The sequence below is a fragment of the Rhizopus microsporus genome (genome assembly GCF_002708625.1).
Source record: "Rhizopus microsporus ATCC 52813 unplaced genomic scaffold scaffold_14, whole genome shotgun sequence".
Taxonomy (NCBI): domain Eukaryota; kingdom Fungi; phylum Mucoromycota; class Mucoromycetes; order Mucorales; family Rhizopodaceae; genus Rhizopus; species Rhizopus microsporus.
Genome location: NW_019671929.1, coordinates 755,901 through 772,570, shown reverse-complemented (window position 1 = coordinate 772,570; position 16,670 = coordinate 755,901). Strand labels below are relative to the sequence as shown.

The 16,670-nt window shown below is 34.8% G+C and overlaps 10 protein-coding genes across 10 annotated transcripts; 2 read left to right on the top strand and 8 right to left on the bottom strand.

The window, feature by feature from the left end:
- Positions 1 to 10: 10 nt before the first annotated feature.
- Positions 11 to 511, bottom strand: RHIMIDRAFT_239948 (uncharacterized protein; the record flags this gene model as incomplete). Its single annotated transcript, XM_023609272.1, has 1 exon — positions 11 to 511. A coding segment is annotated over one exon (501 nt), but the record flags the coding sequence as incomplete, so codon positions are not given.
- A 17-nt stretch (positions 512 to 528) lies between these two features.
- RHIMIDRAFT_217950 (heme oxygenase-like protein) lies at positions 529 to 1,320 on the bottom strand. The gene has a single exon (XM_023607340.1). The coding sequence runs from the start codon at positions 1,291 to 1,293 to the stop codon at positions 565 to 567; it is 729 nt and encodes a 242-aa protein (XP_023464177.1). The 5' UTR covers positions 1,294 to 1,320; the 3' UTR covers positions 529 to 564.
- Positions 1,321 to 2,379: 1,059 nt separating this feature from the next.
- Positions 2,380 to 4,830, top strand: RHIMIDRAFT_314984 (uncharacterized protein). Its single transcript, XM_023614971.1, has 8 exons — positions 2,380 to 2,432; positions 2,506 to 2,622; positions 2,677 to 2,736; positions 2,790 to 3,073; positions 3,134 to 3,989; positions 4,054 to 4,152; positions 4,213 to 4,396; positions 4,466 to 4,830. Exons 1-8 carry the CDS (start codon positions 2,393 to 2,395, stop codon positions 4,635 to 4,637), a joined length of 1,812 nt encoding a protein of 603 aa, XP_023464176.1. The 5' UTR covers positions 2,380 to 2,392; the 3' UTR covers positions 4,638 to 4,830.
- A 79-nt stretch (positions 4,831 to 4,909) lies between these two features.
- On the bottom strand, positions 4,910 to 6,578 carry RHIMIDRAFT_239945 (archaeal type cofactor-independent phosphoglycerate mutase; the record flags this gene model as incomplete). Its single annotated transcript, XM_023609271.1, has 9 exons — positions 4,910 to 5,197; positions 5,245 to 5,496; positions 5,551 to 5,679; positions 5,726 to 5,786; positions 5,836 to 5,961; positions 6,014 to 6,120; positions 6,174 to 6,240; positions 6,311 to 6,407; positions 6,461 to 6,578. The coding sequence occupies 9 exons, from the start codon at positions 6,576 to 6,578 to the stop codon at positions 4,910 to 4,912; spliced, it is 1,245 nt and encodes a 414-aa protein (XP_023464175.1).
- A 35-nt stretch (positions 6,579 to 6,613) lies between these two features.
- Positions 6,614 to 7,641, bottom strand: RHIMIDRAFT_260917 (uncharacterized protein). Its single transcript, XM_023611491.1, has 2 exons — positions 7,225 to 7,641; positions 6,614 to 7,168 (listed from the first exon to the last, which is right to left on the bottom strand). Exons 1-2 carry the CDS (start codon positions 7,266 to 7,268, stop codon positions 6,637 to 6,639), a joined length of 576 nt encoding a protein of 191 aa, XP_023464174.1. The 5' UTR covers positions 7,269 to 7,641; the 3' UTR covers positions 6,614 to 6,636.
- Positions 7,296 to 8,153, bottom strand: RHIMIDRAFT_299316 (uncharacterized protein). Its single transcript, XM_023614318.1, has 4 exons — positions 7,958 to 8,153; positions 7,857 to 7,918; positions 7,645 to 7,794; positions 7,296 to 7,590 (listed from the first exon to the last, which is right to left on the bottom strand). Exons 1-4 carry the CDS (start codon positions 8,091 to 8,093, stop codon positions 7,402 to 7,404), a joined length of 537 nt encoding a protein of 178 aa, XP_023464173.1. The 5' UTR covers positions 8,094 to 8,153; the 3' UTR covers positions 7,296 to 7,401.
- A 3,097-nt stretch (positions 8,154 to 11,250) lies between these two features.
- RHIMIDRAFT_39436 (uncharacterized protein) lies at positions 11,251 to 11,548 on the bottom strand. The gene has a single exon (XM_023615196.1). The coding sequence runs from the start codon at positions 11,450 to 11,452 to the stop codon at positions 11,294 to 11,296; it is 159 nt and encodes a 52-aa protein (XP_023464172.1). The 5' UTR covers positions 11,453 to 11,548; the 3' UTR covers positions 11,251 to 11,293.
- A 1,524-nt stretch (positions 11,549 to 13,072) lies between these two features.
- On the bottom strand, positions 13,073 to 13,359 carry RHIMIDRAFT_239942 (uncharacterized protein; the record flags this gene model as incomplete). Its single annotated transcript, XM_023609270.1, has 2 exons — positions 13,073 to 13,143; positions 13,206 to 13,359. 2 exons carry the CDS (start codon positions 13,357 to 13,359, stop codon positions 13,073 to 13,075), a joined length of 225 nt encoding a protein of 74 aa, XP_023464171.1.
- Positions 13,360 to 13,622: 263 nt separating this feature from the next.
- RHIMIDRAFT_245555 (UPF0183-domain-containing protein) lies at positions 13,623 to 15,589 on the top strand (the record flags this gene model as incomplete). The annotated part of the gene is made up of 9 exons (XM_023610213.1): positions 13,623 to 13,728; positions 13,779 to 13,861; positions 13,919 to 14,061; positions 14,122 to 14,227; positions 14,278 to 14,526; positions 14,578 to 14,986; positions 15,036 to 15,209; positions 15,269 to 15,345; positions 15,392 to 15,589. 9 exons carry the CDS (start codon positions 13,623 to 13,625, stop codon positions 15,587 to 15,589), a joined length of 1,545 nt encoding a protein of 514 aa, XP_023464170.1.
- RHIMIDRAFT_39401 (ARM repeat-containing protein) lies at positions 15,427 to 16,400 on the bottom strand. The gene is made up of 3 exons (XM_023615195.1): positions 16,238 to 16,400; positions 16,065 to 16,185; positions 15,427 to 16,002 (listed from the first exon to the last, which is right to left on the bottom strand). The coding sequence occupies exons 1-3, from the start codon at positions 16,384 to 16,386 to the stop codon at positions 15,631 to 15,633; spliced, it is 642 nt and encodes a 213-aa protein (XP_023464169.1). The 5' UTR covers positions 16,387 to 16,400; the 3' UTR covers positions 15,427 to 15,630.
- Between the last annotated feature and the right edge of the window lie 270 nt (positions 16,401 to 16,670).

Sequence of the window (16,670 nt, the reverse complement as noted above, 5' to 3'; positions counted from 1 at the left end):
TCGCTATTACCTTGCAACCAAATGGCGTTGTCAGGGATAACTCAGGTATGGTTTCCATTTCCATAGCCTGGATTTGATTTTTCCCGTCCGATAGTGTCCAGCGCAACATACCTCTCTGAAAGTCTACCTCATCGTCTTTATTTCTCTCTATATAGATCTGCCGAACAGGTGTAGCGTTTGTCAAGTTATTCAATAATGACAGGGTCGAATAGCGAATGTCAATCGTGTCTTGGATCTGTAAAACTACGCCTCCACCATGTCTTAAATGACCCTGTGGAAATGTTTCTATTGAATTCTGACCAAAGTTTTCTGGAATAACAGGTTCTGAGGTGAGTGCGATATCCTTATTTAAAAAGTCTTGAACAAGTTGGTTGTAAGCCTCTTCTGTATCTGGTGCTGGACGACGCTGACCTTGAGACCAAAAGGACTGAAGATACTCCTTGGTGATTCTTATTCCATTTCTATCTTTACACTTTCTTTGTAGGATGTATGGTATATTATCAACAGACATGAAAGAGATATTGCACATAATTTTTTTATTGGCGATCGTCACGACTATTTTTTTTAATCATAGGCCATATCCCAGAATTTGACTTCAAGAGCCAATGTGTCTTTATAAACCTTTTCAAAGCTCTTTAAACGCCGAGGATCATCCAAAGAGAGCTCATTGACCAGAGATCCGCATTCATCCACGAATTGTTTAAATTCTTCCAATGTCCAGTTTGACATGAGTTCATGACACGACTTGATATGGATATCATCTGAATCTTTTCCATTACCCGCGTTAATAGATTTCGCATGGCTCCAAGCAGTATAGAATACGTATTCCATGGCCCACAAGACAACCAAGGCCTCTCCCAAGTCATAACCACTTTCATAAGCTACCTTCTTGTGGAAATCAACATATCGTGTTGTCCAGTCCTTTTGCTCAAAAGAGACCTTATCACATTGTGCGTAAGAGGGTCTAGACAGGATATCTGTAAAGAAATTAGCCTCTCGATGCACGTTGGATAAAGCAAAAGCTAATGTCTGGATGACCCTTTGAGCTCTTTCAGGTGTATACGAAGGATCATTATCGCCCAAGTCTCTCTGTTGTTCATATAATGGTAAGCGAGATATCATGATTCCCATCATTTTGATATATCCACCCGTGTAGTATCTGTCTTGGATTAACCAGGACTTCAAGTGTTCAGGCTTTACTTTAAGGCTACCTACTTCTGTCAGGAAAGGATGTTGAGTAGCCTTTTTAAATTCTTCCTTATTTAATGAAAGAAGATGATCAGTAAGCTTCATTTTTGGATAAAAAGAAAAAGATGCAAGAAAAAAAAAAAGACGTGGATGCATATATAAAGATTTGGGGTAACTTTTGCGTCAATAGATCTTGCGGATACTAAATTTGATAGACTCCATTTAAAGTTCTTCATGGATACAGTGTTCGCACTTCAAATTCAGAAAATGTTAGCTTTTTATGAGATATATATGATTTTACATAACATTGATCTATATCCAGCACCAAAAGTATAAATTACCCATCATATCCTTTGGAAATAAGACATTCAATAAAGATATGATCAAAATGAGTAGTCTTCTAACTGGTGTTACTGGAGTGCTTTGACATCAGCTTAAAAGCAGATCAAGATCGAGCGATCTACAACCTGTATACGCAGATGAGTTTCGTATTTCAAAGTACAAAGTATTGGACGATTTTAATTTTATAGCGATTTTATAGATGTAGACATCTCAAGTCATTTAAGGAGATGCTGTTTACTGAAGTTCTTGTTAAGACGAGTAGTGTTCTCGCTTACAAAAGTTGCATAATAATGTGGCAACACAATGCTAACGCATCAAAAGCATTTTTAGAATTTTCCAATAGAGGATGGTAGTCGTTCTAGAGAATTTAAACGGAACAAGTAAATACTTTTCATACGTATGTTCTGTCATTTTCGTTTGTCTAAATTTTCATTTTTTATTCATCTGAAAATGGTAAACGAATTGTCTGCATTTGAAGTGCGAACACTATAATCATTTCTCACAAACACGGAACATGTTTAAACATATGTATACATATGCATATGAATAAAGTAAAAGACCGAAACAAGCAAATCAATTGTAGCAACCATAGCAAATAAGGTGGAGGAATTGTAAAATAATACCACAACCTCAACTTCATTCTTCCCTTATACGCTTGATTAATGGGTCATCAAATAAAACTTTGATATACTTGCACATGTTTTCTTACAACACGACAGTTGCAAGACGCGTCTCTCTCTTCTTTCAAAATGGCATTACTGCTATTACCATAAAGAGTAAAAATAGTCACAGGACTGCAAAATCCATAAAAAGTAGCCAAAAAAAAAAAAAAAAAAAGAACGTCAAACTACAGTTCCAATTCATGTCCTCGAACGAAAGTAAACCCAATGCTGACGATACAAGTAAAAAAGAGAGAGATAAGATTGTGTCATTCTTGCTACACATGACTAAACACATATTTGTACATATACTCAGTTAGCAAAAGAATATATCTAGGTGGTCTACACTCTTCTATTACTGAAGATCAGATCAAGGAAAGATTCAGCAAATTTGGCACTGTTAGCAATGTTCAAGTAGCAAAAGATTGCGAGAGTAATACCATACTGTGTGCTCTTTGATTAGCAAAAAAATACTCATAAATAATAGATCTCTGTAGAGGATTTGCTCACATGAATATTGAAACAACAACAAAGAAATGGGCACAATGTATTTTAAGACACTTGGACAAATACAAAGCCAAACAACTAATGATTTCTTAGGTTTAAGCGTATTCAAGGGTTCAAAATGGAAAGGTCAAGAAATAAAGATACAAGAAGCCAAGATGGACTATAAAGAGCGTGAAGCCCTGAGGCAACAAAAGATAGAAGAACGACAGGAAAGAAAGAGAAAACGACTGGCAAGATGGAATGATAGTGATGGATTTCACGCAAAAGATATGTCACTCATTACAGATAATAATATGAATAACAAGCGTGGGTGGAAAAGAGGAAGATATGGTAGAGCTATTGCAGTGATGAGACTATCAAAGCCTGATGGTACAAAGGTAATATACAGAAGGAAGGGAACCTGCAATAGAAAAAGGAAGGTTAATGGTGATTTGTAGTTTGTCTTTGATCCCACTCACTACAAAAATAACCTGACAAAACTATACAATATCGGCGTGCCTATGAAACCTGTCAAGAAGTTAATATCAACCATCGATGGTGATGAATATACTGATGATGATACTGATGATGAATATGAAACATCAGATCATATGAAAACACTAGATGACGAAGATGAAGCAACAGAAAATACTAAATCATTAGATGACGAAAAACGAAGGGCAGCAATTGAAAAGCGAGCAGAAGAGCAACGAGCAAAGAAAGAGCTGATTAGTAAATCACTTGCAGGAGAGATAGATGATAGTAACCATATCACATTCGAAACAGAGGAAGATAATTTACAACAAACATCAGGAAAGGATGAGAACCAACAAAAGACGGAAGCAGATGATAGGAAATGGCTGTTTGATTCTTCAGAAGATGAGGATGACGAAGAAGAGATTAACATTCAGATTAATCCTGTGCTTGAAGGCGAGGAAGGTCGTAAACGATTAGAGTTACAAAGTCGATTCAAAGGCGATGAACGTTTCAAGCTTGGCGAAGATTTTATTGATGAAGAGGAAACTGAGACGAAAGCAGATATAGGTGACAGTATTAGCCAAGAATTAAGTACTGAAAAGAACCAAGCCATGGATGTACTTCGTTTCATGTTTGGTGAAGATAGAATAGTTACAAAAGCACCAGCAGCATCCAATGTATGGACAAATGCTGCTCGATTTGATCCCGATGCAGAAGATTCTTATAAATATCTTACTACAAACAAAACTGAAGATGACTCCAAGAATAATGAATCCGATCATGACACAGAAATGGAAGAGGCAGAAAAAGATGAACAAAGCGATGACGATTTCTTTGGTAAAATATAAAACAAAAAGGAGCCTTTCCTTTATGCTAATCAGTACTGTCTTTATTTTTATAGATAAGCCTAATCAACTTCAAAGTATAGCCCCTGAAGTTTCTACAGAAAAGCACTTTGAAGTAAACACGAACCTTAAGCCCTTGTTTGGAGGTTCAGAAGGTAATAGAGCAGGAATATGCCAAAATTTTTCTCTTTTTTTTAACTAGTTTATCTCCTAAGGAACCTTTAAACTATTTGGAGATGATGACGAAGAGAATAAAATTGAGGAAGAACAAGCGCCTGTGGAGGATACACCTACGGTTGACTATAGCCTAAATTTTGCATCAACAAACAAGGCATCAAACTCAATGGGACTAGGCATCATGTTCTTTTTCCATTTTGATGATCCTGAGCTTCTAAAAAAGTAAGGGAGGGAGAGGGAATATCTCATAGCGTGCACATAATAATGTATTCATTACTTTTTTCCCAATAGGAGCTGTTTTTCATATGACCCAGAAGGTATATTTCAATGCCGCCCTGAAGAACAAGAAGGTTATGAAGCAAAATGGAGAGAAAAAAGAAGAACTATAAAGGACATCCTGAAGAAGCGACAGAAACAAGCGATAAGAATGGAAAAGAAGCGAATGACAAAAGCGCTTAAATAAATATTATATTGGTTAAATACTAACTTAGTTTCATAACTGCTTTGCATAATACCAACAAAGAAGGAGAATCGTCTTGTACTTAATAAAGATATTTTTATCAACACATGTATGTTAATTGAGTATATTTTGAGAATAAAAAGACCGCTCCTTTTGTTATTGAAACGACTGTACACTATTTCCAGAAAGTAATGTCGTTCCAAGACATCGTATTTTGTATATTTTGTATTATAAATTTTCGAATTATACGACATGACTTAAAGAAAAGACTGTATTTATTTCTTCATAAAGTGCTTTGCGATAGGCATTACCTGATCACCACAAAATCGGCCTAGGCTTCCTTGAGAAACAGACATTTCATCAAATTGTTTTGTATCATCTCCTTTTTGATGGAATGGTAGATTGGTAATACAGAATGGAACTGGTTCACAGCTGTGATCGCCATAGAGCACTGGTGTTGTATGATCACCAGTGACGATCACTGTATAAGATTCATCTTTTCTTTGTTCAAGCGTCTGGACGACAGTTCCAATCATTTCATCAATTCTTTCAAAGTAATAAATCTAATGAGGTTGAGAGAGGGTGTGCCTTTTGCTTAAATAGAACTTACCTTTTTCTGTACATCTTTATCATGGCCTGCGTCATCTACTGCCTTTAAGTGGCAAAATCCAAAATCGTACTTGCCCGATGTAATGTGCTGTATACATGCTTGTCCCTTTGCATTAAAATCCGTAGAGTAGTCACCCGTTGCACCAGGTACCTTTATCAAATCCATGCCTAGGGTCATACCAATACCTGCTATAATGCATGTAGGTGCTATCAAAAAGCTCTTTAGCCCATGAATCGCTTCTATACTTGGAACCTATAAGGACAATTGAATACAAATATCAAAAATGAATTTATGCTTTGAGCTTACTTCTATACAACTTGAACATCCACGCAAGAGTATACAATTTGCTGGGTTTTTTCCTTGTTTTATACGCTCTTTGTTTATAGGATGTTCAGACAGGATGTTTATAAATGCATCAGATAATTCATTTACAAGCTACAAAAAACGTCAATTCAGCGTATTCCAATTGCTTTCATTTTACCTTGCTTGTCGTTTTGGACTCCTCATTATCTGCAGTTGGTTCACAGTGGATTAACAGTTTACTAAAGACAGAATTATTTTACTTATCATGATTATCCCGATATAACTTACTTGTCCTTTAACGGATCAGTTCCAGTGATTGTATCTGTCAGTCCTGGTCCTCTAACTCTTACGCCGCATCGATGCTCGATTGCATACTGTACAGTGACTTGATGATGTGGAAATGACGGTAGTTTGCTTAAAATACATGAATAACTACATTATATGCACGCTGATCACAGTTTCTTACACATCATCCACAGCTTCACAAAATATAGGTCCCATATTTCCAAAATGTGGGTCTGCTTTTCTTAGCTTTACAATGCCTGTTTCTTTCTCGAGATATGCAAAGTTTGACTATATATAAAAAGCTTGAATATAAAGCATGTTATAAAATAAAGTCAAGTTACCTTAAAGGCTATATCCCCTGGTTTCATTTCTAAACCAGCACCCATACTCTCAAAGGCCCCTCTTCCTCTATAATATCTAAATAAAACATGAGCATGTACTGCAATTGACATTTCTTCTTCTTCTTCTTTACTATTACTTTCTTGGATCATAACCTAGGATTGACATGTGTGCAACATCTGATCCACAAGCTAACCCTGGCTCTACGGGATCTAATAAACCATTCCAGCCGTATTCTGCGTCCCATAAGTATGTCATAAACTCTTAGTTTGCATAATTTTTTTTTTACCAGCCAGTTTATCCATCCAAGGTGTACGTGCTACTTGCAAAGGTGTTTTGAAGTCTAATTCAGGTACTGCAACATCGCCAATGCCATCAATTAAAAAGATCAATAGTTTACGCTTCATATTGTATTTATATAGAAAAAAAAAGAGAGAGAAGATTTATTTTAAAGCAGTAACAGCATTAATAGTCAAAAGTATCTGTAAAATGCTCGACTACATCCTTTCCTTCTTGAACTTCATCCTCTATACCTATAATCATTGTATGTGCCTTTGAAGAATTTATATGGACCAGGGTTTGTTCCCAATCAATTTTTTTGAGCATTTCAATGATTCTTAGTTGAGCAGAATGACAATGGATTGGATAACTTGCTCGGTTCTTCACATTCGGTCCTACTTCGGGGAATAGTTTTGAAGGATCTAGTTTTTTTGTCATCGCTTCTTGCTTGTTCATATCTTGATGTTTCTCAAAGAGAAAGCTGTATTCTCGGTCAATATGAATAGAATAATAGCCTTCCTTTTCGTCTTGATAGGATGAAAGAACCTGATCATGCCTTCGCCAAGAAGTCGATCTTGAGGACATGAACACAAGAGGGACCCTGACACCGATAAATACAACATGTGCTATTTTTTCAAAAAGATTCACCCGTCGGCATTCTTTGGTCTCTTTAATATCAAATCTCGTGATGACACTTGGATATTTAGAATGACAGGAACTACTTAAAGCGGTAAATAAGGCTTATCAGGATTATTCATCTTTTTGCCACTTTACATGTTCATATTTAGAGGATCGTCAAAGTGATCGGAACCATCCATGGCTGCAGCAAAGTAAGGTACACTAAAGTCACCAGTTGTATTGACATAATTACGTTTGTGTTTAAACTTTTTCAAGGCAGTATAGAATTCATGTGCTAAAATAAAATGAATCTTGTCTGTTCTTATTTTGCTATCATATCGCCGTACCTGGATCCGCTAATATCTCCCACAATGGTTTGCCTTCTCTAAATGAATCACAAAATGACAATTGATCTGTAATCGGACATCCACCTATCTTTACGATTTCATTGATCGCCCGACTATACCACTCTTGATAAGGAATATAGATACTCAAATGAGGTGAAGCAAAGGATATATAGTTCTATCATAAATTAGTTATGCTACAGCTATTATTTGTACAAAGCAAAGAAATTACCATCAACTTTATGTTTGTAAACACGCCTTGTCTATCTAAAATTCCGATTGCAAATCGAGCTACAATACCGCCCATTGAATGACCAAAGATCGAAAAATGGGTTACTGTCATCGATTTGGATGTGTGCAAGTATATGATATGATCATATATCTAATAAACAAACAATCCTCTGTATTAGTCTTTGTTTATTCCCCATACTCATATATAATTACCTCCTGTGCTAATCGAAGTCCACAGACATCCACGCCATCATTCATCAGCCATCCTTCGTTTGCTGAAGATATATACTATAGTGTTATCGGTTAAAAAAGACGCGTATTTGATTTATTTATAAGCTTTACAGTTTGTATATTAGGACACTTTCTGACAAGTCGTTCGCTTACATAGAGCGAATGAGCTCTTGAGCCCATCATACCATGTACAAACACAACCAAGTGAATCTTATTCATTTTTTAACCGAAATAAATAAATAAAAGGATGATAAGAAGTATCTATTTATACTTGTTGACACACATCAGAAATTTGATCTACTTTACTTGTAAACGTAATATCGCGTTATTCTAATGTTCAATTGTGCATATTCTACATATAACTGTATCATTTCGTAGATAGCTGTCAACTTGAATCACATCAACATGCATTTAATACAAACACGACATTCATGCTTACTTTTCAACATGTATAAACTGACATAAAGGAGAGAGGGAAGACGCTTTTGCTCACTCTTTAACTTGGAATAATGAAATTTCTAATCTAGCTGTCTGTGCATACAATTCATTTTTCTTTTTCTCTATTTGATCCATTTAATATTAGATAACCGGTAGAGAGCCTTTAAATACCCATTTATTTAAAGAGTTACTTAAGGCTTAAAGGCCTAACTGTTCCTCCTTTAAGCCTAACCGGTTCATTATCTTAAGAGTGTTTTACTAACAACTATAAAGCAAAAGGTTATATTTCATTGCTATTTATCGCTTTGCATTTTTATTAATCTTGTTCATTACATTACGAGATGCTGTATCTCCATCATTGAGAATCAAAAAAGAAAATCTCTCTCGAATGTTGACAATTGCTTCCTCACAGTACCAACTTGCAGGGCCGTGTCATCGCTTCTAGTAGAACTGTATACAAATATTTCATACGAAAATCTGTTGATCCATATTAAGTTATGCCAGGATTTGAAACATTTTCTATGTCATCCCCTTCTTGGGTTTAATGACACTTCACACAAATATGCTGCCTAGATCGTATACTGAGCTTGTGCATTGTTTCACAAAGGTCAAAAAACCATAGCTTCAGGGACGATCTTCAAGTCAGCTCATTAATAAAAGCTTAACAATTGACCTATGATCACTGCACTGGATTCTTAACATATCAATAGCAAGCGCGTAATAGTGTACCTGACAATTGAAGCATTTATTGATGAACACCACGTTGAATCATTATTATTCTCCAGTTGACATATTCACTTTTGAGAGTGAATTAAAAAAATGGCCTTATTTGGAAGCTATTTCAATTTTTGGGGCACTCTCATAAGCCCAAAAATATAAATCAGCATATAATATCCAACCCCATCGAGAAAAAATGCATCCCCAATGAAAAATTTTGAGTAGAAAAAATAGAAACTTGCAATATGAGGCACATGTAGGGAACCGTAAGCTGCGCGAATATACTGTCTTGGACACACATTGACGATGTAGGTATAATACAAAGAATGAAGGAGCTGGCTAGAGCATTTGATATCACAGTTGTTATCAAAAAAACTGTTTTGGCATTTTATATATGATCTTCTGGTTTTTTAAGGCATTGGCTGTGAATTTCTGTTTGCTATGCCTGTAAATTATGTATAAGCAAAAAGTTTGACTATTACATATAGAAGGATTATCAGTTAGTTTCAATGTAAAAATTGTAAATCTTATTGTAATATGATTTTTATTCTAAGCGTCTACAACTTTAATCATAGCAAAAGCTTTTTGATGCTGTCCATCAGCTAATGAAATGGAAGTTACATTTTTATCCATCATGTATCATAGAACAATGTCTGATTACGATTAACATTGAGATAAACAGCTATAATCAGTATGAATTGTAGTATTCACATGCTAGATATATCGTATACATAGCGTATATCAGTTTAGAGACTCACTTATATAAATGGTCTAAAACCCTCATTGAGTTATAACTGCAAGGGTAACACTTTGACATTGAACGAAAAACCCCCACAAAATGTAAAAAAGTAAAGTCCTTACGCGTTAGCAATCATATATAAGTCAATAGGATATTTACTTCATAAACACATTATTTTTTTGTCCCATTGACTTTTACGACTTAATACTTTATCTTCAACAAATATCACATGAATAGAGTGAATTCATACACTATAATATTACGTGTACATACTTTCAGTGATAAGTCAAATTAAATAAAATCTCTCCTTTGGATAAAATCATTATTTCTGTATGTAAAAGGATACATTTCTTTAAAAGATAATCCTTCTTATGGTAAAAGCAGTATCATAACTCAGATCATGGAATGAACAATAAGATCAGCGCCAGGAACGAACTAAAAGTTTTCTATATGAACTCAGGAACCGTTAGTCAATAATATCCTCAGTAATTATAATCTACGCTTAGAATAGTGTCTTACCAACAACTGCAAATAATAAGCCATTAATTTATTTGTATATTCCTTCTGTCTTTATCTCTGAATAAAGATTAATAATAAGTACTTCTTCTGTCTTTGTCTTGTGTTGTTTAAACCATTACATAAATTCTTGAAGCATTTTTTTTTTCTCTTCAGCCGATACAAATGCATATAAAATACAATAGTACCTTTGAATAGTAGTTTTGTGAATTTTTTTCAACAAAAATATTGGTGTCAGCACTGATGATTTTCATACATAGATGGATTATCCCCTTGGTATACCTCTTCTCAATTCTTTTATTTATGAGGCATAACCACTTTCCTGTTTTTATGAGAAATTACTAAAATAGTCAAATCAAGCGCCCATCGACTTTTATTGAAATTTGTTGTGATGGATGAGAGCCCTTACTAAATAGTCTTGCTACTACATCACACAACAAGGCCAAGCAAGGTGAAGTTGAAGAAATGAAAGGGTCATCACGTTAAATTCTGTTCACATGCTTGAATAAAGTGATGCTAAAAAGGTAAAAAAAAAAAAAAAAAAAAAAAAAAAGAGAGAACTTCTTTAAAACATTTTTATTACTTTATGACGAAACCGCGCAAGACTGTAAAATATGAGAAAATAAGATGTATGCAGAAAAGGATAACTTTTTAGTTTTTTATCCACAGACAGTCTTTAATAACAGGTTGGCTTTCTTTCTTTTTTTTTGCACCCTTATGTTTTCGTCTATACAGCAACTTTTACCACCATTAGTCTGTTGGGAAAACAAGAGGAGCCTGTTTAGATTGACAGCTCAAAGCTTCAGTGAGGATACACGAAAAGAGAAAGGGATTGCTGTGCCATCACAACATTATCAATAAATATTTGTAGTAACCATTACTTTTTTTTTTGTAAAATGGTATATTTTATTCAAGTACTGCCAGTTAGCTTGTACTTATTAAAGAAAATAATAAAGAGCATAGAAGCACGGAACAAAATAAAGGTTGCGTTAACCTGAGCGAGATGTTTTTAGACGCTCTCTATAGATATTCTCATCATGTATTCGCTTGATTGCTTGCGTTGCTCGTGCAGCAGCTTCATCGGGCCAGAAGGTACGGCCATCAAATACAAAACGCCAATGACACCGCCAGATAGCCCAGACCGTACAAGCAATGATTGTTTGACCATCAACACGTAGTCCTGAAAACACTTGTATATGTTTAGACTAGCCTAAGGCCAGGGATTCATAGGCAAGTAGTAATCATTACTTGATTAGGAGTTCTTCCATATAAGACTATATCATATGCGAGCTTACTCTTAGAGCGCCGTTACAATGATTAATTAAACGTCTGTGCTCTAACCTCCAGGTCAACGGTTCCTTTTTCGACAGACCTTGTCAGATCATGTACCACTTCATTAACAAGGCACCTCGAACATACATCGAACCAATAGCTAATGCTAGTTAGGCTCTTCCCAGTTATTTCCATTATAGCTTAGCGCTTATAGGTACGCTTACGGTATCCAATTATCATTATTGACTGTAGATGTTAAAAAGTGTAAATACCATTATTTTATCCATCGTAAATAAAGATATCATATATTTCAGTCTCACTGACTTATTGTCCTTTTTCCTATTCTTCTTATTATTACTAGCCTTTGTCTCTTACCTTTATATTTGGCAAAACAGGGATACATCCATCCCATAGTTACCACTGACATCAAGATCCCAGCATTTAGAATTAATAAAAAAAAAAAAAGAGGGTTGACTTTTGAACAGTAACTTTCCTCTGTACTCTTCGATATCAATTTATTTATTTTTTTTTTTGCACTGCTGTTACTGGTATCTTTGCCATATTCTTCAGTGTTTTCACATTCTTATAGTTAGTTATCAGCTACTTAAGCTGTGTTCTTTCTCTCTCTTTTTTTTCAAGTTTCAAGTAAAATGATTACAGCAACCGATTGACGCAGCAAGTAGATATTTACCACATCAAAAGCTGAGTTTCCAGTAGCTCTTCTCTTATTTTCTTCTTTATTTTTAATAAAACATTAAACCTAGTTTTAAATTTTTTTGATATATATATATATGAGCTATTATAACACTATCCCAATTTTATGTTCTCCTTCTTTTACTTTTTGCAAGCTTATTGCAATACATCTTCATTCACTGCAAGCCAATATTGGTATATTTTATTATCCGATCTTTTTACCTAAAGTTACTGGTACGTCTCAGCATTTGATTTTGTTCAAGATTATTACATAGCCGCTTTTATCCAAATATGATACTCTTCTGCTGAATTCAATAAACTAGATTTGAAACACATCTTCTTTGTCTTTTGGGTATCTAAAAAGTGATGGCGCAAAAATAGAACTTGTCTAATCCATAGACAATATATTTGTTAGTTAAGCCTACCTATACAAAATCTCCGAAAAGAATTTCTCTTTAGCTCGAAAAGAGAGCTTGACCTGCTTTGCTTAAATACTTTTTGATTTTTTCCCTTTTAGTCATATTTATTATAAACATTACAATCCTTCATACATTCTTTTACTTATATTTCACGCTCCATTTAACGTAAAGATATGAACAAGTCAGGTGGTCTATGTACCTTTTCACTGTCATCATTATAGGCGCCGTTTGAAATGGTTTATGCAGATCTTCCCTTACATTCTTTCAGTAAAGATATAGGACAAAGTATAATAGTATTATGGATCACATTCTTCCTTGTTCAACATTAAAAGCCAACCTATGATATATAACCAAAACATAAATAGAAATTAAAAGAAATTTATTATTTTGTTTATTGTTAAGTTCTATAATAACTCATCATCTTGATCTAAAAGGAATAGTCGTAACATCACTTTAAACAAGATATGTTCAAGTGCTTTATGCGCATGCATTAAATATGATTAGACAAGGCGACGATAGTATTTATACAATATTTACCTTTATTATCGCCTTCAAATATGATCTGCTTCTCTTTATCTACCTTCAAGCTTATTGAAATCTCTTCATCTTCCTTTAGCAATTTTAACCATCCTCTCATCTTTTGTTTGATATAATTAGACACTTCCAACTTTAATTGTACATTCTCTGTCATATACTGCCGTTGTTCCTCTTCTCTTTGCTGTTTGGCTTCTTTTTCATTCTATCAGATACTTGGGCACTGCGGATGATCTTTTAAAATTCCGATTTAATTGCAGCCAGTGGAGCGTAATGCACTTCGGCTCGTTGTCATGTGAGCAGAGGACATGTGTGTGACTCGAATTGCCTAATGACTTGTAGCAGTTATGCTAGAGTGCCCCTATTTCTTCTTCTTTTTTTTTCTTTATCATTTTCTATAATCTCACACGCACACATTCAATGACGACAACTGCTCATGATTTACCCAAACAGTCGCAGAGACAACGTTCCAAAAGAATTGAATTAGCCATTGTTCCCGGAAGAAGTTTAGGACCTTTCAGATTAGGTATTTTATGAAATAATTTCTGTATATACCTACACTAACAACTCAAATAGGTTCTTCGCTTTGGGATAATTTAAACTTTTTGTTAGACAAGTCTCAATACTTTCCTTCAGTTGAACTAAAATATAGCTCAGAGGTTTGATTTACGCAGCTAAAATGTTACCATCATCGCTTATTTTATGCTCTTGTTTAGGACCCATTATTATACGACTTTATCATTGCGCTACCATATAATGGTCTTCATTTAAGGTATGATGGATCGCTACAAAGGCTAAAGTCTATCGAATGTTATGATCCTTCAAAAGTCAAATTAGTCTATCAAAATAACGACGTAAGGTAAAATAAGGGCACTTTATATTCTTCTGCATAAATTTGAATTTGAAATTATATGTGTAGCTCAAGTAGAACCATACCGACATTTTTACTGATATATAAGTCATTTGGACCGACCTACCCTGGCGAGTTTGATGCTAGTCAAAGTGTATACACGTTGAAATATCCTGTAAGATGACTCAATTTTGTATTTATAAAAAAAGACAAACACATGATTAGGGTTTAGCCTTTACGTTTCCTATACCCACCAAACATACGAGTCTGTATAAATCATCATCGGATTTGCCACTCGAGTTTCCTGATGGTACGACACCGATTGCTTCAAAAGTCATACTTTACAGTAACAGTAACACATGGCAACAAGCATCTACACCTTCTTTACCAAAGGTCATTGCCGAATCGAATGCTAGCAAATCTACAAGATATGGTAAAATAGAACGAAGAGAAGTTGAAAGTGTCATTGTCAAGGTATAAATGATCATAACAAAAGCAATACATGTCTTAATGCTTTTATTATAGCCGGATAAAGGCATCACATTGGTCTTTCCGACCATAAGTCATTCTGATACAGGAGGGACCAACAAAAGAAGTAGTCAGAGTGTTGCTGATGGTAGCAGCAATGCTGATGATGCCGGCAGCGATAGCAACAGTAGCGAGGGCGGTGTAAATAAAAACAGCATCAGCAACACAGTCAACACATTTATCCATAATAGGACTGTGTCCATTCAGCTGCATGTGTCTACGCCACAAGATATTTTGGCAGAATTAGGCAAACCATCGAGGATCTTTTATAAAGAGGAAGATAAGATGAAAATACACTCAAACTATGATCATCACAACAACTCTTTTACTTCCAACACATATCCTTTTGAACTAAATACAACCGAGACAGCAACACTGACAACAGCGACAACGTTAGATGATAAAGGTTAGTAACAAGACATCTTTTGATATAAGTTCGCTTAGTGTTATCATAGGTGTTCAGCCAACAGATTATTTCTTTAATTACTTTCATTTGGGAATAGACATTTTAATAGATGGGGCATTACATGTGTGTAAAAAGATTGTTCTTCACGGCAATATACCTGGTCACTATGATTTCCAAAAGTATAAACGATGCCCCTTTCAGATCACTTTTCCCAAGAAACAAAGTAATGTTGCATAATATGACACTTAACAAGCACTCATCATTTGTATATAATCTTGTTAGAGAAAAACAAAAAGGACACATCCATTCTAGTAGATGTTTATGTTGAAGATGAGGAAATTATTACTGCTGATATGAAGGTAAATAAACACTATCTATAACCACATCATCCTAACAATATCATAGATACAAACTATACAAGAACGTATTCCCTGGAATGATAGTAACATAATCAAGGAAAATGGACAAAAGAAGCCAGTGATCCTTACACGCGGATCGAGTGAACAAAATCCATTTGGATCCACTTACTTGACTGGAAATGATCAAGGGATTGTCATGGAAGTCATGAAGAATGGCTGTGTGCCTACCGTTGTTCTCTTTTAAATATAACAATTTTGCTTGACGATTATTTTATTTGGTCCCTTTTACAGTTCATTAGAATATCCAATCACTTTTGTTAATTGTTCAAACTTGATGTTTTCTCTAATAACAACTGCCTTTGCTTCGTTACCCTTGTTGATAGGAATCTGAACTATATCTCCATTCTTTTGCCATTGTTGACTAGCACAGAACTTGTCAAACTCATCTCCTTTTAATCCAAGATAGCCTGATAAAGTAGAAGCGTTGATTGTTTGATATGACATGGCAATCACTCGAGCAATCACTTGACGGATCTCAGTTTCAAAGTTGGGAACAACCTTTGTCCATGCTGTAAGATCAGATTGCCAAAACTTTTCATAACGTGCTTGTTCCAAAAGTTGTTGCAATTCTGTTAAACTTTCAATAGACTTGAACTGCTATTAACAAGTGTAAGATATGATGAATAAAAAAAAAAAAAGGCTTCATTAGCGATATTTACAGCATGTTCAGCTAAGAGGTATAAACATAAGTTAAAGTCAGGTGCAGGAAGAGCAGTTAAAGCTTTAACGAGAATCTTTGCGACAATAGGTTCTTTAGCCAGCTGAGGGTTGAACTGATAGCTAATAGAAAATGTTAATATGAGACATGTGCTTCTTTCTCTCTCTCCCTTACAGCTTAAGAATGGCTAAATTAGCTTCACAGTCATATTGACCATTTTCACATTGATGGTTTAAGTAGTTTTCGAGTGCATCAATATTTTCAGGATTATAGCGTTCAACACCATTGATGATATTGGCAATGTTTTCTGGACGTTGAACCATTTTATATGTATGCTATAAAAAGACGTTGAACTTCTCTTCTCTAAAAAAGAAACTTTTTTGATGGGTGACTGCTTCACTACCTTTTCACCTCAGCTGGCAAATGATATCTTTGTAATGATTCAATGGACATCCTTTTATCCCATCCAAGGTTTTTCGAGCTATCATAGGTTGCCTGGAATCCTTCAAGCATTAATTTTATATTTGTTAATTTTCTTTAGTAGTTCTGTCTTTCAATAGTCCACCACTGATTTCAAGTGGCTATTTTATTTATTTAAAAAAATAAA